Below are 24,653 nucleotides of genomic sequence, written 5' to 3' on the forward strand. Positions count from 1 at the left end.
GCCATAATACAGGGGGAGTATGGGTTTCAAAATGATTAACTCTGACCAATTACATTTGAAAAACATACTCCCACTGTGGTAATTATTTCCAAAATCTTCCACAGGGGTAGTGTGGATTTTAACTAGAATAGCCCATTATATCCTTAAACCTTTGTTCCAACATATTGTCTGATGTAAATGCACATTTGCTTAGTCCAACCTTGTGAAACTCTCATCCAGAATCGTATGATATATATTTTGCTACATGTAGGTGTGTCTTAGGCAACGAATGCATATAAAATCAGCTGTTTTTTGGCCCAATGTGGATTGAGTGTGATGAAAATTGTTGTATAATGCATGTAAAATAAGCTGTTTTGGGCAAAAAGTACATTTATTATGCGCTGAATAAAAGCTGTACAAATCGAGGGAAAACACTGACCGAATTCCTAATTGAAAGGTCTACCCAACCTCCACCCTGTTTTTTTTGTCGCATTGTGGCTTATTTTATTGGATATTGGTTTGCAAGTTAGTATGATTGTTTGATTAATTTGATTTGTTCCTTTAGCTTTACACTGATATAAATATAAAGACCTCACAAAATAGTAAGTCAATTTGGTATTTGAAAACACCAGGAGAAGAAAATTTGATTGTAGTAACTTTGGCCCATCGTTTGCTACAATTGATCGAGTGTTGTGGTCTCAGTGTAAGTTTAAAGAGGAAGCCTAATTTTTTTGCCTAATTGGGAGTATGTCATTAAATCATTTGGCCTCGCTTTCAGTTTTCTGCTCTGCTAAATTGGAGTTAGCAGAGCCAAACGCCACCAACAGCGACGAAGTGGTCAATTACAAAAATTGTCTATAGAGGTACATTCATACCTAGCTGTACTGCACACTGCAGGGAATATTAATTGTAGTGACTGTGAAATTAGGTGAAATCTGATATAATGTACAAATTGCAAGTTTTAGTTAATTTATCTTTCAAAAACAAATTTTTTTCAACTGGATTGAGCTTGGCTTCTTTTTACAGTAATTCAGTAATTATCTGCAGTGTGCAATACAATAAAGTATGCTTGTACCTGAAGTCTGCCTCTCATTCTGGACAAGAATGCAGCAGAATTAATATTAATATGTTGCAATATGGCTAATAATGAACAGTGGCATAAGTTCACCATTGCTTCTATTTACCCATGGACATAATCAGGGATGTAAGTTTTCTGTATTTTTATAACAGAATTCAGGTGTTTTTTTTGTAGTCTAGATTTATGCAATTTCTTTTATTTTCAGCCTGTTTTGGACCTTTTTAGCATGAATTTACACACTTTTTTCAGGTGTTCATGTTTTTTTCTTCAGGCTTACATGTACATCCCTGATAATCAACAAACATACATTTTCAATGGTGGTGTGTTTCATTTCACTCATATTTTCATATGTCTTTCATTCTTTTCTTCCATGCAAACTTCATACTCTGCTGCTTGCTGGTATTTCATGCAGACATGATGAAAGGATCAAGAGAAAGGTAAACATGTCATTTAGTTGGCGATAGTCAATTTCACAATGTGAAGACTCTAAAATAGTAATTTTAATATTGGTGTATGTACATTGTAATTGGAGTTATCAACCTTTGACATACTGGAACAGTTCTATGTGCACTGAGTAGCATGTTAATATGGGATACCTGCCATCCTGTTGCTTGCAACCTTATTTTCGATGATAACTTTGAATCATGGTAGGTAGCATGATTACCAGGAACATGGCGGCACTTGTCATCACTGGTGACACCAGGAATTTTTATTGGGGGGGGGGCAAAGTGATTTTTTTGGGAGGGGGGTTCAAAATCAAAAAAGTTTGCGATAAATTCATGCAAAAAGTGGAAATTTACATAATTTGGGTTTTTTGCTTCAAAACGGGGGGGGCAAACTAGGGGCCAAGAAAAATATGCACTCTGTAGCACCGCCACTGCTTGTCATACAATTAAACATGGGGCCATGAGTTTTGCAACTTATAAGAAATAAGGTTGCATTCTTAAAAATGATGGGATCCCTTACATTAAGTATATTGTTTATCACTTGTTTTACATAGGAATTGAGGTAGGTGCATCACACCTACATACAAAGATGGCACATTGGTATTCTTGCAGGTGCAGTGATTGGGTTGCTAGTTCATAGATGGGAAAAGTGGGTTGACAACCTTTTTCTCGCAATTTATCCATGAAATATCTGCGCAACATAAGCCATAAGTGCTAGAATTCAAAAGAGAAATTGGTCTGCATGAAACCAGCATGAAACATAAATGTTAACCCCCTGAGCACTACCTGCCGATCTAACATTGCGTCTGATTGGTCAATTATATGATATCTTCACTTCAATTACCAATCAAAATGGAGCTTTGCAAATAATTCACCCTAATGTTTTTGCGTGGTGAAATTATTCTAACAATGTTGCTGATTGGTCCAATTGATAATGAAAACTTCTGTTTGGCCAATCGGCAGGTAGTTCTCATAGGGTTAACTAGCTAAAGAACAGCTAGATCACTTTTAGTCACAAGATTTCTCCCCATTCTTTGGGACCAATTCACCACTTTCTCAACATATTTCACTATCAAGAAGCCTACAAACCTGGGTTTGTTGGTACTAAACTGGAATAATCACTGTTTGTAAATGATTTATTTGGGATACCAGGCACTAAACGCTCATTACATTATGCTCAATGTGGTATAAATAGCCACAACAACGTCTTCCATCTTATATACTAAAGTTATTTTGATGTATCACTGGAAGGCAAAAGTAATTGTTGTGGCAAGTCAAAAGCATAATAATGGATTTTTAATTACCGTATTCATTCCAATAACCGCCCAGGGTGCTTAACAAAGTCATTTTGGGTGGGCACTTAATTTTTTAACTTGGTTTACATAATTGCATACTTAAAAAAATGGCCCAAAATATTCATCCATCATCATCAGTGTACATGCCATATGTTTCAGACCATGATCCAGATTTGCATGGGCAGTTAATATTATCACAGTTTGCTTGTTGTCGACTGGATAGGCGTTTAAAGGGGCATGGACGGTTAATGGGATGAATACGGTAGTTCGTTTAAGAAAGTGAATATACCAGGATAGATACCATCAAAATCTTTGATGCATGTTTGAAAATCACATTTGTTGGGATGATTTAAAACTATAATTTTTAATTTTACCCAAGCTCCGTGCATATTCATGTAAAACAATGGGTGATAGGCAATTATGTTTTGTGACTATACATGTAGGTCTTTTCTTTTCCTTCTTTTTTCACTTCTCTATCAATGTCAAGTTGTTGCTTAATGTAAAGTCTTGTTTACTGTTAAGCTGCTCAATATCTTACATGTATACCTTATTCAGTCTATCTAAACGGATAAAATAATCTGCCCAATTGCAGAGGTGTGAATACTGCTGTGATACCCACAGAATTAGAGGAGGAGAACTGGTACTCCCTATACCGCCACACACAATTGCGCAGTCAGCTATGGAGAGAAAATTGGGGTATTTGGGTCCTTGCCGATGGTCGGAGATGAACGAAAATAATTCTGCGTCTCATCTGAAGCATCTTGGTACTCGCGTGCAGGTCGCATCTCTCAAATGCGATGACAATGAAGGCCTCGAGCGCATTCTGAGGGAAACCGAACACCCCCAATTTTTGCTCCATGCCTGTATCAAGATGGCGATCGAGTCCGGATTCTCTTTCTCTAATTCTGTGGGCTCACCAAAAATCCCTTTTGAAACACTGACCAATTAACAGCCCTCATGGCATACAAGGCAAGTGAGAGGGGGATTAGTGACATTTGATTTACAGATGCATAGGCCAGGTATTATACCCAGCTGTGAATCTAGCCAGGATGGGCTATTATCAATCAGTTGTCTTAGTTTAGATAGACTGAATGGAGTATAAGTTATAGTAATTGTTTCCAAGTATATTTATTTAAGCTTACATTAGTGACAAATTATTTTTAGATGTTTTGCTGAGATAAGCTACAAAAATATTGGTATTTCACTTAAAATTGATTTCAAATTTATGTGTTCACATAAGCTGGATCAAATTGTACATTTTAAATACTGTTGCTTGTATTGACCAGCAGGGACACATTGAATTAGTATGTATTGCTACCTGTTCAATAGAAGCAAAAGTAATTAAAATGTGTAACTTTATCCAACTTTGACAAAAATACTTTCAAGATAATTTATTTTTTTAAATGATAGTCAGTATTTCTTTGCTTTCCAACCTTGAATAACAAGTAGTTTAGGGTCTATAACTACTTCTTTTTTTAAATTTTTTTGTAAAAAAACAAAAATGACCGATATTAGGAACATCGATATCGGATTGGTGGACAAAAGTCATTTGGGTTCAGCTTTGCATGTAATACATGAAAACTAACGCCATCTTAAAACAAAGACAAAAAACTTTCCACTGTGAAACACTGAAATTATTGTGGTGCATTCTGGAAAATATACTGCACCAAAAAAGTGTCCTTACACTTGGGAAAAATCCTAACTTTAAACCTGAATCATATTTGGGTAAATTTTTTTTAAATAGATGCACATCTAATCATGCACATTATGACACCCAATTGAATCCAATGTGACCTCAAGAAGTAAAGTTACAAGCAGGTCTGGGTATATTAGAGGAAGGTCCAGGTTTAAAAGTGACAAACTGGCCTATTCAACCAGGTGAAAGATTCCAACAAGCAAAACAAGGAGATAACACAGTTTCTTCAATGAAGCTTTATTTCAAGCAGTTTTTATTTTAGTTTTTACTTTGATTCATAATTTTCATTTTATTTGTCAGTTCTTTTGTTTCAGTTTTCTTTTGTTCCCTTTATTTAAATTGAAGGCATGTATAAATTAGCCATTCAACACTCTCAAACCAGATGTCTAGCACATGGATTTTTGAATAGGCCAATTTGTCACTTTTAAAACTGGACCATCGTCTAATCAAATGCTTGTAACTTTACTCTGTCACATTGGATTCAATGGGGTATCATAATGTGCCGGATTAGATGGTGCATCTATTAAAGAAATAAATTTACCCAAATATTGTTTAATTTTAAAATTCGGATTTTTTACCAAGTGTAAGGATACTTTTTTGGCGCAGTTAGAGGTATTTGATAAATGCATGTGTGGTTTAATCATTTGTAATTTTGTTGGTAAGTTGATCCCACTATTGTGTTGTGCTCTATCTTGCTAATTTACAGGAAAATGGTCGTCATTGGTGGGGTCAGTACATCTATCTCTCGATACCTACTAGCTCCTACTCTACTACCACTACTCGTCCTCTTTTGCTGGCTCTTCACGATGCATCGCTTGTATGTTTGGTGCCTGCAAAGCGCGGCCCATTGCACCCTGGGCATGCCCTGGTTGTATTTGTCCGAGAACGCGTCATGTAAGATTAGACACTGTGTAACCAGGGGATTCTGATGTTAAATCTGGCGCTCTTTTAACCCCCTCCTAGCTCCCTTTGTGTGTCTCCGTTGATAGCGGCAGTAGCTGTACTCTTGATTGATTCATATGATTTGCATGTTTTATCAATAAAACCCTAGTACTCAATCTTTAAAATAATTGATGCTGAAGTAAAAAGAAGAAACTTTGATTGTCAGCTCTGGATTTGGCAAAAAAAAACTTACAACCCTTAAATTTGTCTTGGAGACCGTTTTACTTGTTTGTTTAACCTCCTGAGCACTACCTACCGATCTAACATTGCCACTGATTGGTCAGTTACATGATATCTTCACTTAAATCGCGAATCAGAATGGAGCTTTGCAAATAATTCACCCCAATTTTTTTGTCTGGTGAAATTATTCTAACAATGTTGGTGATTTGTCCATTTGATAATGAAAACTTCTGTTTGGCCAATCGGCAGGTAGTTCACGCTAACAGCTTGTAATCTTATCCCTGTAAAAACACTGAGGCCATACGTACAAGATGCACAAGCCCGGCCAATAAACTGAAACTAATATATCAAGTATAAACAAGAAGACCCTTAAAAGAATGTGAGTTAACTCTATAAGAACTACCTGCCGATTGGCCAAAAAGAAGCTTTCATTATCAATTGGACCAATCAGCAACATTGTTTCACCACACACCAAAATTGGGGTGAATGATTTGCAAAGCTCCATTCTGATTGGTGATTAAAGTGAAGATATGTAATTGACCAATCAGAGGCAATGTTAGATTGGCAGGTAGTGCTCAGGGGGTTAAGAAGGAAGAAAGAAGCAAAGAAAGCCACTTCAACACATCTTCATCAGTTTTAAGTTGAATTGTATAAACTTTACAAACAAGCAAAACAGTCACTTTGACAAAAAGAAATATTCCACACTTAAGATTGAGTTCTTAGGGTTCCATCAACTTTTGAGTTTGTACAATACAATGTTTTGTGGCATGTCAGTGAAGAAAAGTAAGTCTTGCAGACCACCAGCCTTGAGTAAATCATTTCTAACGATAACTAGGTACATGTATTTCTAACAAGAATGGCAAAGGAATTTTCTTTTAACTCTCTCCATGCGGGTGTCGACTGCAGACGACAAGTTAAAAATAAAAAAATTCAAAATTCAAAAATTTCAGAATTGTAAATTTTCATGCCCATATTTGGAATCAGCATGCAAAATGCATTAAAATGAGTACAAACAAGCCTAGTATTGGTTCAGTGGTTCTTTGGATAGCTCTTCATATTTTCAGAAAATACCTCAAAACTTTGACTTTTTTTTATGTTGAAGTCTATGGCTAGCACGCAGAGCATTAAGAGTGCACATTTGAAAGGGAAGTTATAATTGGCTGATCCATAGTATATTGGCATATTATAGCTCTTGTATTATTATACCCAATAGACTTTTCCAGTTGAAATCCATACACCCCCAGCTATGGATTTCAACTAGATTAGACCTTTTCAAATCAAGATCGGAAAACCGCAGTATTTATTCAGTAAGCTAATTGGTGCACAATGAATGAAGCGGAATCACATACCCTTTTGAGTGAACATACAATGTATTTAGCCAAAATCAACATGAGTCGTCACAAAGAAAGAAATATGCAAATGTTTGTCATCTGCGGCACATTTGATTTGGTCTTTGTGTGGTCTTCGCAATATTTATCTCTTGCACAAGCCATACCCAACGCTTGACCATGTCTTACACGCAGATTTGTGTTCAGACGTAATAGTTACGCTTATGCGTTAGCGCCGATGACCCGGAATTGTAAACAGGGTCATCCATGACAAACTTTGATTTGAAAAGGTCTATAGCCAATGCCTCTTCTCTTCACAAACTATTGAATACACTAATGGACAGATACTCATAATAGAAGCAAACTAACCCATCACACGGTGTGGCCGATGGATATATACATATATCGCATGGTTAAGGAATTTGAGGTTTATGGTTCTGCAAGACTTATTTTAATATGTTAATCTCTCAAGAGTATAAGCTACACAGTGATCATGCATAATTATTTAAACTTCATACACAAATCATGTTCCAACAACAAGCAAGTTGCCCACCCAAATTTTGTTGCAGATTTTTTACTGACGCTATATAATTCATTTATTTTCTATTGATAATGCACATTTGATATCATATTTCTTCTGAAATAGTATATGATAGTACATTCAAAGTTAATTCTAAAACAAATCAACATTACAAGGCTCTAAAAAAACTGTTTTGTCTCAAAATTTGCAAGCTAATGACAAAACTATACTTACTTTCCTAAATTCCTCTCTTTTTGATCAGACATTCCACTACTCAAAACTTAGAGCTTGTGAGAAATATGATCCGTGTTGTATCCCATTCCTTTGCAGAGCACTATGCATTTATTTATACCGCATGCTGAATGCATGAAATATAATGTATTTATGAAAATAATATAATAACTTATTAACCACAATGCAATGGTGTCTTTCAGGTCGGTAACTATGGCATTGGGCAATTCCAATTGAAAGCCACACTACCCCTGTAGAAGATTTAGCTAAAATCTTCCACAGAGGGAGTATGAGTTTCAAATAGAATAGACAATTGGGTAACTTTCATTTGTGACACGATTTGGTCCATGGGGGCCAAAGGCGGCAAATATGAAACTGAGATAAAGGTAAAAATATGGAGTAAAAAACAATAAAATACATAAGAAAATAGACATCAAAAAACTTCATAACTTTAGAACCAAGTATGCTAGACCTTTGGTGTTTTCAGTATATGATAGCTTATTGTATGTATAATGTAATAATTACAGTACCTCAATTTTCAAAAATGCCTCCTTTGGCCCCCATGGACCAGATCGTGTCACATTTGAAATACTCACTCCAGTTGTGGAAGATATAGGTAAAGCCATAATATAGGGGGAGTATGACTTTCAAAATGATTAACTATGACCAACTACATTTGAAATGCATACTCCCCCTGTGGAAGACATTTCCAAAATCTTCCACAGGGGTAGTGTGAATTTTAAATGGAATAGCCCATTGGGATGTGCATTTGAACTTGACATGTACTAATATCAATATTTATTTTTTGGTGTAATATTATTTTACAGGATCATACTAGGTTTGCATCTTGGCATATTTAAGTGATGTTTTTCAGCATTATGTTTTGATTATGTTTGCTTGTATTGGACTATTCCATTTAAAATCCACTCTACCTCTATGGAAGATTTTGAAAATATCTTCCACAGAGGGAGTATAAATTTCAAATGGAATGAATTTGAATTTCATAACCCCTGTGAAAAAGATTCAACCTGAATCTTCCACAGAGGGAGGGAGTGTTTGAAATGGAGCTGCCTAATGTGATTGTTCCATTTGAAATTCATACTCCCTCTGTGACAGATATTTCCAAAATATTCCACAGGGGGAGTGTGGATTTTAAATGGATTAGTCCATTGTACTGGAATGATTTAATTTATAAATAATCCATGATGCTATTGTGTACTAATCAAGCATGTATAGTTTTTGAATTGTCATGTTTTAATTTTGAGCAGATTCTTTATAGATGAAGTAAAATCATTAGCTCTTGTTTCAAGCTGGTATTAGGCCAAAAAATATTGTACAGTTGTGTTGCCCTCAAGTGGGAAAAATGTGAAGGTTGGGTTGGTCGGTCAGTTTTTTGATTTTATTTTTTTTAACCTTCAGTTTTTAAAAATCAAAAAAAATATTGGACAATGCTCCTTCCATGAGGGATACAATTTGTCAATTGTGATACGATCAAGCAATGTCAATCAAGCGAGTCGGATGTCTGGAATATTGATTTTGAGAGCAAAAAGGGGAAATGTACATAATTTTGGAGTTTTGCCTCAAAATTGGGGGAGGGCAAAACTGGGGGGGGGGGGGGGGAAGAAAAATATTGAGGGGGGCAATTGAAATGAGCATTTTGTGTTATCAACCAATCAGAAATGCTGTTAGATGACCAGTAGTGTCCAGGGGGTTAAATAGGATACCACATATGACATGCAAGCACTGCCCATAACCTAAAACTAGTTTTTATAGCTGTAACTTATGTACCACTCACATCTTGGGTTGGTATTTCATTGTTTGCTTAGAATGAGCGGTGCCACACATAGTTTGTTTGAGGATATATCTTTTCAGGTATCACAAGCCAAGTGAAGCCATTCATTGGGCTATTCCATTTAAAATCCACACTACCCCTGTGGAAGATTTAGCTAAAGTCTTCAACAGAGGGAGTATAAGTTTCAAATAAAATAGACATTTGGGTAACTTCCATTTAAAATACTCACTCCATTTGTTGAAGATATGGGTAAAGTCATAATACATGGGGAGTATGGGTTTCAAAATGATCAACCCTGACCAATTACATTTGAAAAACATACTCCCTCTATGGAAGATATTTCTAAAATCTTCCACAGGGGTAGTGTGGATTTCAACTGGAATAGCCCATTGGTTCATTTCTTGAACAGTCACTGCCTACCATTATATATTTTCTACCTCCAATGCTCATTTAGCTAACTTAATAAGGCTAATTCCAATGCAATATATTAGCACAGCTTCCAATCTCAAGAATTGAAACATTTAACATGTACCATAGTAGTACCCGGCAAACTTAACATAATTAAAAAGGATTTTTTATGTATTTTGTTTTTACCCCTGGACACCCCTGAAAAATAAGAATTAATAATAAAATGGATATGCACAGTTGTAACAGTAGTAGGGGCATAAATAAATAAAAAATAATAAAGAAAAAAAAAAGAAAAATAAAAAAAGAAAGTTGTTTGATTTAACATGCACTTCAGCTAGGCATGGCCTAATTATCAGCATACTTCAACAAATATTCCGCTGACATTTAGGATATATCAGAATTATTTCCACTTCACCAAGTCCGCAGCTGATGCACAGGTACTCTCAGTGACTTAGATTGTGATTACCCCCAGCAGCTCCCCATGTTACACCTGGGTGGAGAGAAGCAATTGGGAATTAAGCTATCTTGCTTAAGGACGCAACACACTGGCCATGGTGCATGGGGCTTGACATCGCCACCTTTCGATTATGAAGCTCACGCCCTAACCATTGGGCCACCGTGCTTCCCATGTGTTTTTTTGCTGTTCCCATCTACGTAATGGGTTGATAACTGTGTTCTAAGAAGATGACACCAAACCTTTGAATACTAATCTAACCATTGCATATCCATTTCCAGACTGCACTCACTCACTCAAAGCATGCAATTTATATATTCACCATACTATATCAACTACTAATATTAAACAATATTACATTATATTAACATGTATGTATGGAAATTAAGGTAAGACATCAAATTAGTGCTGGTAATGGTATGTACTGCGGGCTGGGGATGATAATGTTTCCATTGATGATTCAACAAGCCAAAAGGACTCTCAAGAACTCTGCTCAAGACATGGTTTACAGCTTGTGTCAGGTGTAACCTTGTTCAGTTGCAGCACTAGGAATTTTTTCAGGGGGGCATTGGAGGAAGTGAATTTCAGGAGGGGCAAAATCAACAAATTTTGCGCAAACTTGCCGCAAAAAATATGGAATTTACGTAATTTTGAGGGTTTGCCTCAAAAGTGGGGGGAAAGGAAAATATTGGGGGGAATGGCTCACTTCTTTTTTGTTAAACGTAACAAAAAAATTCTTCCGCTAAAATTTTTTTAAATTAATTTTTAAAAACTAGATAAATTTATCTAGGAGACCTTTTTTTTTTAAATTTTGACCAACTTCACCAAAAATATTTGAAATTTGGGCGAAAAACAGGCTTTTTATGATTTCTTTGAAAATTAAGCACTTTTTGACCATTTTTGGTGCAAATTTCTCAAGTTGGTAAAAACAAAAAAAAAAACCGCTCCTAGGTATTTTTTCCTAGTTTTTACAAGTTGATAGAAAAAAAAAACATTCTTTGGGATTTTGGGCCAGAATTGACCTCACAGATGAATCTATCAACCCTTTGCCATTCTAAATATGTATACTTTTATATACTTTAGACCAACAAATTGTTTAGTCCGACACACCGCTAGATTATTTAAAATTATTTAGCAGTTATGAGGCCCGAAAGTTTCCATAATTCCAGGGTTAAGACCAACCTTAACCACTAATCTGTAACACAACTCTTAATCTTTATTTTCTAACTTTCTTCCTTGCAGGGTGGCTAGGGACAAACACACTAAGTGATGATGAATTTGATGAGACTTGCGAAGGCTCAGAACTCTCTTCCATCGATGACCTTGATGACCTCTTGTTTCCTCAGCTTCCTCGAGAAAGAAATAAGCACCGTCATGGTGAACTTGACTTTCCGTCGCCTCCCCAGTCAACAACAAGTGATGAAAGGGGGTTAGAAGCAGAGATGGAGTCTTCTGATTCTGGCTGCAGTGATCATGAAGACTTGCACCATGAAGGGGTAGAAGGAGGGGGATTCATGGAGGACGATATATTTGCATATTCTAATGGAAATGTTACCCCTGTTAATAGGACACCAAGGCCATTGTTTATCAATGCAAGGAGGAGAGAAAATACAGGTGATAGAACTCCGACAAATGAAATGAATTGAAAGATTTTTAGCAAGAGTGCAATTTACAAAATATGAGGGCACACTGATATGTATCACTTACAGGTGTGTAAGGGAACAACCCAAAAGTTTGATGAAGTCCTATAAGGGAGGGAGGGAGGGGGTATTAAAGTCTGATTGCATTTGTAAAAAACAGTAATTAAAACATCGGTCAAAGTTGATCTTTTTTAAGGATTTAATATATAATTTGAAAATGTTAGTATTTTCTGAAGTATGATATTGACATTTTACAGTTTTGCTTCAAAAATGATTTCAAATCAATAAAGAGTGTTATTTCCTACCTGCAACTTGTAAATTCATTTTTTAAAGCAGCTGTACCACACTTTTTTATTTGAAAATCCAGCAAGTCCTAATTTTTTTTGTGCAAAAAAGTATGAAGTAAAATATTTGAAAATAAAATTGAATATTTGTGTCTTCCATAAATGTGATCAATATCCTAGCATTGTCACTCCCCTCCACAACCCCATCCACCATAGCGACGACCCTATATCCTATGAATACGGGTTGGAATTTTCTGTATTTGACACTTACGTTTGAGGGGAGGGGGTTAGCCTTCTAATGAAAGGACTTTCGTTTATAGGACTTCATCAAACTTTTGGGTTGTTCCCTAAGTTACAAGACAACCTGTATGTTGCAGCTGATGTATGTTAGAAGGCAAATTTAGACTGTCAGAGGCAGCTCTGTTTTAGCGATGTTTGACCGATTAAAACATGCACTATTGCCATTATGTGACCTACTATATAATAAGAGTACATCCATGTCAAAATGATGCACTTGTCCGCTGCTATAAGGCGTGTCTCTTTTTACATGATAGTTCCTCTCAGTGAAGGTCACTTCAAATCATCTGTAGTAACATGGTTTAGGAATGTCTGTATTCCTAAACCATGTGACTTGGGGGAAGATTTGAAGTGACTTCCACTTGAGATGAGTTTGGTATTAGCTGTTATGTAAAAAGAGACAACATGTAGCAGCCGACAAGTGCATCCTTTTGATATGGATGTACTGACTGTACACATATGTAAAGAAAGATAAATATATATATACAGGAATTCTGTCTAATTATCCAATGATGATAACAATGAGCAATTGAAACATGACTTCAGGCGGCGGATGACATGATCGAGCTGGCAACTTGTGAAACCGCCCGGCCGTATGGCATTTTCTAATACACTCGGTTAGTTGTGTGGGGTTCATTATCGAACCCCAACGGTTTTAGCTTGTATTTATATTATTTATCAACATAGGCCTATTTGTTTGTGATATTTCAAGCGTTTTAAAATGTCAAAATAATCTCATTCAATTACACGGTTGACGATGAAAATTTACTGAATTTAGAGAATGCAATGCGGCCACCACCTGCATGACTTTAAGGTGGTACTACACCTGATAAATTTTGTGAGTTTGTGACTAATTTTGCATTCTGGTTACAAAAGTTATTTATATTATAGGGGCAAGGAATCAAATTACTTTACTGAAATTTCAGTGATTCAAGACAAGTGGTTCATTATGTATGTTAAGACATGAGGTACATTCTAGCAGTACCTCTTTTCTTATCATGAATAAAGTACCACTTGTCTTGAGTCATTGAGATTCCAGTGTAGTAACTGGACTAGTTACCAGTGTGTTATTATTTTTTGAGAAAAATGCAAAAATAGTCACAAATTTATCAAGGGGTGTAATACCACCTTAATTTATTCAAGCCTGACATAGTCTTGCTCTTCATCAACAGAAAAACGCATAGAACTTTTTGGAAACATCGTCCACAGGAAGAGCATGTATTTAGAATGGAATGAGCACATTAAGCAGCTCCATTTGAATTTCACACACCCTTTGAGAAAGATTCTACCTGAATCTTCCACAGACAGAGATTCAAATATAGTTGGTTAATGTGCTAATTCCATTCGAAATTCGTACTCCCTTCATGAAAGATATTTCCAAAATCTTCCACAGGGGAGTGTGGATTTTAAACGAATAGACCATTATTTGACATATTAATTTTTATCGTGTTATTTTCCACAAGATTAATTGCTTTCAATTATAGTTTGAATGCTATATTTATTTTTATTATAGTGTTCGTATATTTACTTGTATCTACCGTATTTCTTCGAATAGGCGTCCCCGGGGGCGTTGCATTTTCCAAAAGGGGGGAGGTATTTTTTCCTCAAAATGGGCTGAATAACATGCAAAACCCCACTAAATCGAGCCCTGTTAGGTACGCTTAAAACTCATGCTGAAATGACGAACTATGAACTTAAAAACGATGACTTGTGGGTTTACAATTAGATTTTCGCCAATTACCGACTCCATTAGCAACCATGTGTGCACCTTGGTAAACTTACTACACAAGATAGCATGGAAATATCAGCATTTTTGAAACATCTTGGTTGAAAAAAGTGGTGGGGGAGTTTAATTGAAGGGGGCGACTAAACGAGGAAATACGGTATATGATTTAACTTAATTAAGAAATTAAGAAGTAGTGTGGATGGGAGAACTTCCATGTTGTCTGTATGCATGTTAAATCATCAATTAAGAAGCAGTGGGGATTGTCATGCATGGGACCAAACTAATTATACCTCTAGATTATGATTATAATTTGGTTCACCTCAAATTCGGTAGTGACATACTTCGCTCACCGCAGTATCGAATCGTGCACAGAAATTTAAACACTCTGAACGTAGGCACACGTGTAGTTTATCGACACGCTTGCAGCGCAACCACAAAAAAATATTAACGTCACTACCGAAATTGAAGTGAACCAAATCATAGAATATGAAAGAGAGTATATCATGGAAGATTTGGCATTTACAAAAAAAGTGGCAAATATAAGTGCAATATAGTTTAGAAAAGAACAGACCTAAAAGGATTGAAAAATTATGGGTATGATAATGTGAAAATGGAAGCTTCGACACAGCGTCATCATCCCTATATCTTTGTGTCAGAAATTGCCATGATAGTAGTCCGAATCTGAAAAACACTGCACTAGTCCGAATCTGGAAACCATTGCGCTAGTCCGAATCTAAAAAACACTGTTAGTCCGAAACTGAAAACCATTGCGCTAGTCTGAATCTGAAAACCATTGCGCTAGTCCAAATTTGAAAAACACTGCGCTAGTCCAAATTTGAAAAACACTGCTCTAGTCTGAATCTGAAAAACACTGTTTTCCGGATTAGCACTAATGCAGCGGATTTTTTAATTTGGACTAGCGCAGTGTTTTTTCAGACCTAGCTAGTCAGTGCGCCTCTATTATTTTATGCAATGAAATCGGTATTTCTCACCAGAATATCCCTTTAAACTTTGGTTAAGAAAATAGCATGAACCCAACGTTATAAAATTATTCCAATTTGGCTATTCCATTTGAAATCCACACTACCCTGTGGGAGATTTTGGAAATAGTGTTCCACAGAGGGAGTATGAATTTCAAATAGAATTAGCACATTAGGCAGCTCCATTTGAAACTCACACTCTCTCTGTGGAAGATTCATGTTGAAGCTTTCTCAGAGGGTGGATGACATTCAAATGGAGCTGTCTAATGTGCTAATTCCATTTAAAATTTATACTCCCTATGTGGAACATGTTTACAAAATCTTCCACTGGGGTAGTGTGGATTTTAAATGGAATAGCCCATTATGCGTCTGTCAGGTATCTGAAAACCATGACTAAAGAGAAGTAGGGTGGTAGGAGATTGGGGTGGAAGAGGAGGGGACATCCTCAGTAATCAGGTGTCACCCATGCCATCCGGAACATATTAAAACAGTAGTATGCGAACCACATAAAAGTGAACTAGTGGCGCCTAAAATACAGCTAAAACAATGTATACGGGGGAAGGTATGAACAGCGTCTCGTGGTTCGGAAAGTCACATAAAGCTGGTGGTCCCGTGTACAGGAAGTGTAAGAGCTATTCGAAAAGAGAAGGGGGACCATCCCCGGTTCTGATATCTGTATAATCACTTCCTCTAAGTTCCAGAGGACTTCCAGTTTAGCTCAAATGAGTTGCTATAGGAAAGGAAAGGTTGAGGGGGTTAATATTTTTAAACATGATAACACGCGCTGAATCTGTGAACTAATGCGCTAGTCCGAATCTGTGAGCCAATGCGCTGGTCCGAATCTGTGAACCAATGCGCTAGGCCGAATCTGTGAACCAATGCACTAGTTCAAATATTGATTCGGACTAGCGCACTAGTAGCAGCGTGTCATACTACTGGCGTGTCAGACTAGCAGCATGCCATACTGAGCGGTGTACCCTCCTGATAGATGCACAAATCCATTAAGAGTGTGAAATTGCTTGTTTGCACATCAAAGAACATAATCCTTTACCAGCAATTGTGTGTATAAAAGTTATGTCATGGTTTGGTCTGGCTGAAAAGGTAAAATTTCATATAAATATTCTTCAATGCTGTGAAAATCTTCTTTGGAATGTAGGCCTCAATCTACGATTGAAAATAGAACATGACAAGCCGGACCACGCCTCTTAAATGTACTACGTCACAAGACGCAGTCATAATACAATTTCAATTCCATATGTTTATAATTAACTAAAAATGATTGAATCACATGCATCAATTTATTCATGAGATTATGAATATTATATACATGTTGTGTTAAGAAATAGGTTTTAACCTAAGAATTTATAAAAGACTTTTATATATTGTGCATAATGCTATGAAAATCATCCATATTGTTGTGTAAAAAATAGGGATTAGGGGCTGTGCAATAATTATAAGCCCCCTCTTGGCCTGCCAACCCCCCCCTTTGCACATACCAAATTTTAGGATCCCAATATGCAAACTTTGTGAACTTTAAATGGTTTAGATGTAAACTGGGCTCAAAAAGAAATTTTTTCACAAGGTCATTTCTTAAAATCCTGTCTATAAAAATTAACCAGAATTACACACAGGATTACTTCAATTCTCTACTCTAAACACATGTCAGTAACCAAGCAGTTGTCCAACTGACACCACAGCAAAGTGCACTGACACAGAACAGCTTTCTGGACCACATTCACAGGCAAATAATTGGCACCCAGCAAATGAAATCTGTGAGAATGCGTACAAGGTGATAATTTCCAAAAAGTGGAATAGTGTGGAATGAGGCTGCTTCTGCTTTTCACACACTTTCTTCAAGGAACAAGACTAGTCTTGTTCCACACTATTCCACTTACTCACAGATTTCTTATTGGACGGTGAATGTGGTCCAGGAAGCTGTTCCATGTCGGTGCATTTTGCTATTGTGTCAGTTGGACAACTGTTTGTTCACTGACCAGTGTTTAGAGTAGAGTATTGAAGTAATCCTGTGTGCAATATTGGTTCATTTTTATTGAAAGGATTTTAAGATATGACCTTGTGAAAAATTATGTTTCCTTTTAAGCCCAGTTTATAATGCAAGCGTAGCAAACGCTACGCTTTGCAAACGCTACTGTCTTTCTTAGCCTTTTAGAGCGTGACCTCCCCCAATTTTACCCTCCATAGGGCTCATAATATTGCTCAGCCTTTCACATTCATGTGTCTCTAACTAATTTTTTCAGCAAGGATCAAAATATATAATATCAGGTTATTAAGTTTGTGTTTAACAAATATTTGCAAACTCATTAAACTTATATGGTATGCAATATTTTAATGCATGTGTTCACTGGATGTACTTTATTAAGTGGTGTGTAAAGTGTAAACTTGGCAGAGCATGTCGTCACTAGGCAGAAAAACCTCCTGTGTTATTGGCCCCTGAACATGTTAAAGCAAAATCTCTTATTTAACCTGTTGGCAGTTTTAAAGCCTTCATGTATGATCTTTTTTCAAACCTGTGTGGCTTCATGCTGGGGATCTTCTGCGTGGCATGCGAGGGGTCCGAGGTTCGAATCCCGGGGGTGCCAAGTGACTTCTTTCCTCATCTTCTCTCCTTTTTCGTTTCTTCTTTCCCTTCCTTCATGTACAATCTTTTTTCAGAATATACCTGTATTTTTTTTCAAAACCGATTGTTTTTTTGGCATATTTGTAATACTTGCACATTGTCCGACTTATACATCTATGAGCAAACTGTCAAATTTGCCCTATTTGTAGTAAAACGGGATGATTTTCTGTAGGTCCAACATATGTCGGAACGATCAAAATCTCCACATGTGTGGAGGGAGCGTAACCAAACTGGCTTCGTAGGAGACTCTGAGGCTGCACTCGGCGTCCTAATCTAAAAAGTGCAAGATATTTTGAGTGATAGAGGTAAAGTTAATGATGTTGTTTCTTTGCAAATTTCCAAAGCTTTTCGCGTCCAAATGTATTGGGAACTTTCATAATGATTGTATATTAATTATTTTATCATTTTGGAAGAAAAATCTAAAAATTAAAAAGATTGTACGTTAAAGCCATATTATAACATTTGCTGAGGAGGACGCCCTCACTGATTTTTTAAAATTCATTTTTGACACAATTATATTGTACTTTATTAAACCAATATACCCTGCAAAAATCAAGACTCTAGGTGCTGTAGTTTTGTCAAAATCCGAGATTTTGAATAAAACGACGGAACCGGCGTTTTATTATTACGATGGAATTATTAGTCGAACGCATAGACGATGTTCATAACACACAGTACGTACACGGCGTGCGGGACGGTGATCTACACAACAAAGGGTTGTACCATAACATGACCGAAGGAGTGGTACGTATTGGCGACATATGCGCTGGTAGTAAATTCCAATTTTCTTTGCTTTGCCGTAGTTGTTCGGCTCAAAAATAAAAGGATATATCTGACAGTAAAAACTAACATTTTATGGCAAAGAAATGCTAATCTATTTTGTATGAAAATGTTATAATATGGCTTTAAGGGATCTGGAATGAGCGTTTCGACAGTATTTTTTGTGGGACATGGTAGCACATCAGACATATCGAATTGCACTCTGAATTCGAAGAATGTCTTTCTGATATCAAATAATTTTCATTTTTTGAAATTCACGATATATTACAAATTTTATGACAAATTATTAAAATGTGATATTTTTCACATTTTTGATATATAACAGTCCTCGAAGTAAATTTTATAAATCTAATGATATATATTCTTAAAGTGTATGCAACTGGGATGAAAAGCCGACGATCAATTGAAAATTTTGACCTTTTACATTGAAGATATGAATTTTTTTCCCAAAAAGACCTAATTTTTTGGTGTTTTTATTATTTTTCCCAAAACACCAAAAAATATTAGGTCTTTTTGGGAAAAAAATCTATATCTTCAATACGAAAGGTCAACATTTTCAATTGATAGTCGTCTTTTCATCCCACCTACATACACTTTTAAGAATAAATCATCGGATTTATAAAGTCGACTTCCAGTGCTGTTAAATATCAAAAATATCAATTTTTAATCATTTGCCATAAAATGTGTTATTGCGAATTTCAAAAAATCAAAATTATTTGATATCATCAGGACATTCTTTGTATTCAGAATGCAATTCGATATGTCTGATGTGCTCTAATGTCCCACAATAAATACTGTCCAAACGTTCATACCCCATTCCTTAAGGCTTTAAATATGTTCAGAGGCCACAAGCACATAGGAGGTTTTCCTGCCCAACGATGATGTTCTATTGTTAATGTTTAGAGTTAAAATGTCCACCTCTGAAGATCTTGGATGAGACTGGTACTCATTTGCAAGGTCCAACAATTTTCACGGCGAAAGAACCAAATAAACAATCAAACAAACAACCATCTGGATGATAACATAAGCCCCACATATGTGTGGGGGCCAAAAATACAATGAGGATAAAAAGATTACAATTCCAAACAAAATGTTCTCTGTAAGGAGTGTGATATTAATGCAAGACATGTCAAAGAATCAATATGGATCAGGAGGAGAGGAACCAATGTCATGAACAGAGACGAGGGGGCCCACTACATACAGTCATGTGTATAATCCTCTGTTAATACACCCTCTACAGTCGGGATACATCCAACCGGAAGTAAGGATCATCCATTATCATTCTGATGATGCCCATTGACCAGGATAGGCGAAACCGTCAATAGTGAGTAAATTCTTTGGTTTTGTTTAAATGAAAATTTTCCTTAATAAAACAAAATGTTGTTAAAACAGGATCACCCATAAATAATAACTTATTTCCAATGGGGTCCTTGGAATGGGGGCTAAAATTGATTTGAAGAACAAAAAATGAACATAAAAATGAAGTAACTCTATTGCTGTTGAATTGCACATACAAGAAATAAGTTCTAGTATGTTAATAGTAAATGACTGATGCACTTTCCAAAGTCAATGCATTTTTTTTGCCAGGTGGTTTTGATTGCACATATGGCAGAGTATTTGTGAGAATGAAATTGCTGATTATTCAAGTTTTCATTATACTAGCTAGAAGTTGAGTGATTAACCCTTACTGAACCAGATTTCACTAAATTTAGGGATTCAATCATGTTTCACCGTTGTTCATCACCGATTAACAACGATGCGTCCCCTTTGTCTGCGTGGTTTACTTCGCGCGGGCAGCTAAAGCTGCCCGAGCGAAGTAAATCACGCAGACGCGCCGGACACGAGTTGTTAATCCGTGATGAACAACAGTGAAACATGATTGAATCCCTTTCAACAACGAAAAGAAGCTTAAGGTCATATAATTCATGATTATTTCCCGAGAAATGTCAGTTAATCATTGCCACTCAGCCTTACAAAAACTTCGATGATTTCTCTGTTGATATCAGCAATAAAACAGCAATGATTAGCCGCTACCTGAAAAATACTGAATTCAACTTGTAAGCTTGCATACGCACAAAGGTTCCAGGCATGACGAATTTTACGCATCTCGCATAACGCGTAGTCTCGCTCGCGTTGGTGTATACGCTACAGTAAGTGTGGATTCATCACGGATTAACAACAGTTGGCTCCTGTACAAAGGTATAGGAAGAGTCGTTTGAACTCGCTATGAAAACCACTGTTCGTGCACGCATTGCACGTGACTTGATGACGCAATCAGCCTAAGTCATATATACCCAGGGAATCGTTGGCCCGGCCAACGTCACCTGTGTGGCTTCATGCTGGGGATCTTCTGTGTGGCATGCGAGGGGTCTGAGGTTCGAATCCCGGGGGTGCCAAGTGACTTCTTTCCTCATCTTCTCTCCTTTTTCTTTTTTCTTTCCCTTCCAATAGCAAAAAAACCTTGTGTTCAGTTAGGGTTAATCAGGTAAGATCCAGCTATAAGGCTATTCCAGCTATTATGGCCATAATCCCATGCATGGTTCGTTCTCATAATATAAAAGGAACAATTTCTTTGTCTAGAACTACAAAATGAAAGTATCGGGTATTTCTATATCTTATCACTGAATAAATGAATGTGTATGTTTTTTAAGGTTTTATACACATTGGACTTTACATTTGATGGGTACGCAAAGTGCTTGAATGGGTAAATATGTGCGATTTGTGTGTTAAAGTAAACCCTGTCCACAAGATTGGTTACTCACCCCTATGGAACACATGACTGTAATTTCAAATGGAGTCACCCATTTAGGTAATCCCATTTGAAATTCACATTCCCTGTGTGGAAGATTAAGGTCCTAACTCTGGAAATAGCCCATTATGGAGCAGACGACACTGAATGGGTGACTGAAATAAAGACTCATTATGGAGTTCTATTGCACAAAAAAATTAACTTTTAATATTTCAAATGTATAATAATATTCTCCAGAAAAGTGACATTTTTAAGGCCATCTTAATCTAATAGTTTGTCTCAAAGCCCGTCCAAAGTTGAAACTCAATCTAATGCGGAATGCATTTTATCATTATTATTTTTTAGCTTGAATTAAAAAAAATCAAAATGTAGGAGGCCAAAATTCGCCGGGAAATATACATGTATAGCTTCACTATGTTCAAACTGAAGAATTGTATTGAGATATACGACGGAATACTATTTCTATGTCTGAGATATCAGGTGTGAGATGTTTGTTGTGGATTTGGGAAAAGAAAACAGTGAAAACAAAATGAAATTGACCTAATCCAGCTAGAATAATGTACAAAATATGGGCGAATTTTACTAATTTGTGTGAGTTATTTATGGCTTTGAGACAAACATTTAAATCAAGATGGCCTAATAATAATGCTATTAGTATTATATTGATTTAAATCAATAAATTCCAATAGGCTATTCCATTTAAAATCCACACTACCCTTATAATTTCTATCATCTTCCACTACGGAAATGGAATGAAGATATTTATGCAGCAACATTTGAATTTCATACACCCTCCGAGAAAGATTTAACTTAAATCTTCCACAGAGGGAGGGTGAGTTTCAAAGAGAGTTGGTCAATGTGCTAATAGAGGCCCTGCATGAAATTATCGATTGGCTCCAAACAAAGGATTTGAGCCGCTGTCCTGCACCGTAGTTATGGCAGAGTGCAGTCCATTCAATCAAATGTTGTCATCAACCTATTTGATCGTAGTGCAGGGTTATGTGTGTGAGACGAACTGTCATGGTAGATTGCAATCATGCTTTTGTTGAATGCAATTGAGTAGTCCGCCATATTTACGGGATGATACGTCACATGCAAGGCCTCTATACCATCCAAAACTCTTACACTGTGAAAGATATTTTCAGGGTTGCCAAAAGATTTCAGCCCGAATCGCAGGTCAAATAATCGAAAAGTCACCCAATTTTCCTCTTTAACATTGGTTTCTATGAGGCAGGAAACTATCGGAAGTCGCAGGAGCCAATGTTGAAAAGTTGCCCCAATTTTTTCTTAACCATTGGTTTCTATGGGACAGGAAATTGTCAAAAGTCACAGGGAAAATCTTCAAAAGTCGCCCAATTGGGTTACCAAATCGTAGGCTTGGCAACCCTGGTTAACCACTTCCTAAAGGGGAGTGTGGACTTTAAGCGGATTAGCCAAATTCCAATGTATAAAATCTATAATTTAATAGGAAACAGTACAAACACTATGAACCAAAACAGCCTCATTAAGGGATGGGGTATGAACGTTTGGACAGTATTTATTGTGAGACATTAGAGCACATCAGACATATCGAATTGCATTCTCAATACGAAGAATGTCCTTCTGATATCAAATAATTTTGATTTTTTTGAAATTTGCAATGTAATACACATTTTATGGCAAATGATTAAAAATTGATATTTTTGATATTTAACGGTACTCGAAGTAAACTTTATAAATCATAAAGTGTATGTAGGTGGGATGAAAAGCCGACGATCAAGTGAAAATTTTGACCTTTCGTATTGAAGATATGGATTTTTTCCCAAAACACCAAAAAATAGTTAGGTCTTTTGGGGAAAAAATCCATATCTTCAATATGAAAGGTCAAAATTGTCAATAGATCATCGGCTTTTCCTCCCAGCTACATATACTTTAAGAATATATCATTAGATTTATAAAATTTACTTTGAGGACTGTTATATATCAAAAATGTGAAAAATATCAAATTTTAATAATTTGTTATAAAATTTGTATTATATCGTGAATTTCAAAAAATGAAAATTATTTGTTATCAGAAAGACATTCTTCATATTCAGAATGCAATTCGATGTCTGATGTGCTCTCACATCCCACAAAAAATACTGTCAAAATGCTCATTCCAGATCTCTTAATAGTGGCATGGTTCATTATCTACCACACCCACAATTCCAAATTCGACCCAAATTAACCCTCTCAGTATTGGTGTCATCTGCAGACGACATGTTAAAGTTCTTTTTCTTAATTAAAAAATTTTAGAATTGCAAATTTGCATGACCATATTTGGAATCAGCGTGCAAAATGCATACAAGTGTTCAAAACAAGCCCAGTAATTGTTTCAGTGGTTCTTGAAATAGCTCTTAAAAATATCTCAAAATTTGGGACTTTATGTGGGATTGAAGCCTATCTAGCATGCATTTGTACCCTACACATTCAAAGATCAACTTATGAGTCAAGGTGAAGGGGAGGCTCTCACACTTTTCAGCATTGCTGTCATCCTAAGACCCCTTTTTTCAAACACATACTCTGTCACCCAAAGACCCCTTATTTTTCTACTCAATCTGTCACCAAAAGACTCTTATTATGGCTGGTCAATATTATCAGCTAATTTAAGCATATTAGAATTTCATTGTCAATAGTCAGGTGTCATACTGTCAATGTTATGGCATACTTCCTGATCATATCAGCATCATATTAGGCAAAAATTGTTGTGTTGCCCTCAAGTGGAAAAATGGGAAAGTTGGGTCGGACGGTCAGATTTTTTTTTTTTTTCAAACCTTCAGTTGTTTAAAAATCCCCTCAAATATTAAATAATGCTTCTTCAATTAGGAAACATTTGTCAATTTTGACTTCTGGATACCTGTTAGACATCAATTAAAGACTAGTCTTTCAATAAAATATTAATTTTAAGTGAAAAACATTGATTTTTGAACAAATCTGTACAAATCATCATTCAAAAAAAAAATGCTGACCCTGATTTTTCAAGATTTAGGGTCGGGCGGTTGAGGGCAACACAACTTTTTTTTTTGGCCTTATGGTTGATCATTATACATGTATGCCTGATATTATCAGCTAATTTAAGCAAATTAGCATTGCATTTGTCGATAGTAAGGTGTCATGTCATGTCATGCTGTCTTGTTATGGCATACTGCTAGGTCACAATGTGAATTAAATTAATAGCTAATATTAGTTGAT

The 24,653-nt window shown here is 36.2% G+C and overlaps 1 protein-coding gene across 5 annotated transcripts in view; it reads left to right on the forward strand.

The window, feature by feature from the left end:
• LOC140141945 (uncharacterized) overlaps nt 1-12,813 on the forward strand; it is a 79,025-nt gene extending 66,212 nt beyond the window's left edge. For 3 of the 5 annotated variants that reach the window (XM_072163832.1, XM_072163834.1, XM_072163833.1), the window contains 3 exons: nt 1,470-1,494; nt 5,201-5,222; nt 11,592-12,813. In XM_072163832.1, coding sequence (XP_072019933.1) covers nt 1,470-1,494; nt 5,201-5,222; nt 11,592-11,995 — 451 coding nt within the window. In that variant the 3' untranslated portion in view covers nt 11,996-12,813. The remainder of the gene's footprint in view (nt 1-1,469; nt 1,495-5,200; nt 5,223-11,591) is intronic. The other 2 variants (XM_072163835.1, XM_072163836.1) reach the window with 2 other exon arrangements.
• The last annotated feature ends 11,840 nt before the right edge of the window (nt 12,814-24,653 follow it).

The sequence above is a fragment of the Amphiura filiformis genome, chromosome 20 (assembly GCF_039555335.1).
Source record: "Amphiura filiformis chromosome 20, Afil_fr2py, whole genome shotgun sequence".
NCBI lineage: Eukaryota > Metazoa > Echinodermata > Ophiuroidea > Amphilepidida > Amphiuridae > Amphiura > Amphiura filiformis.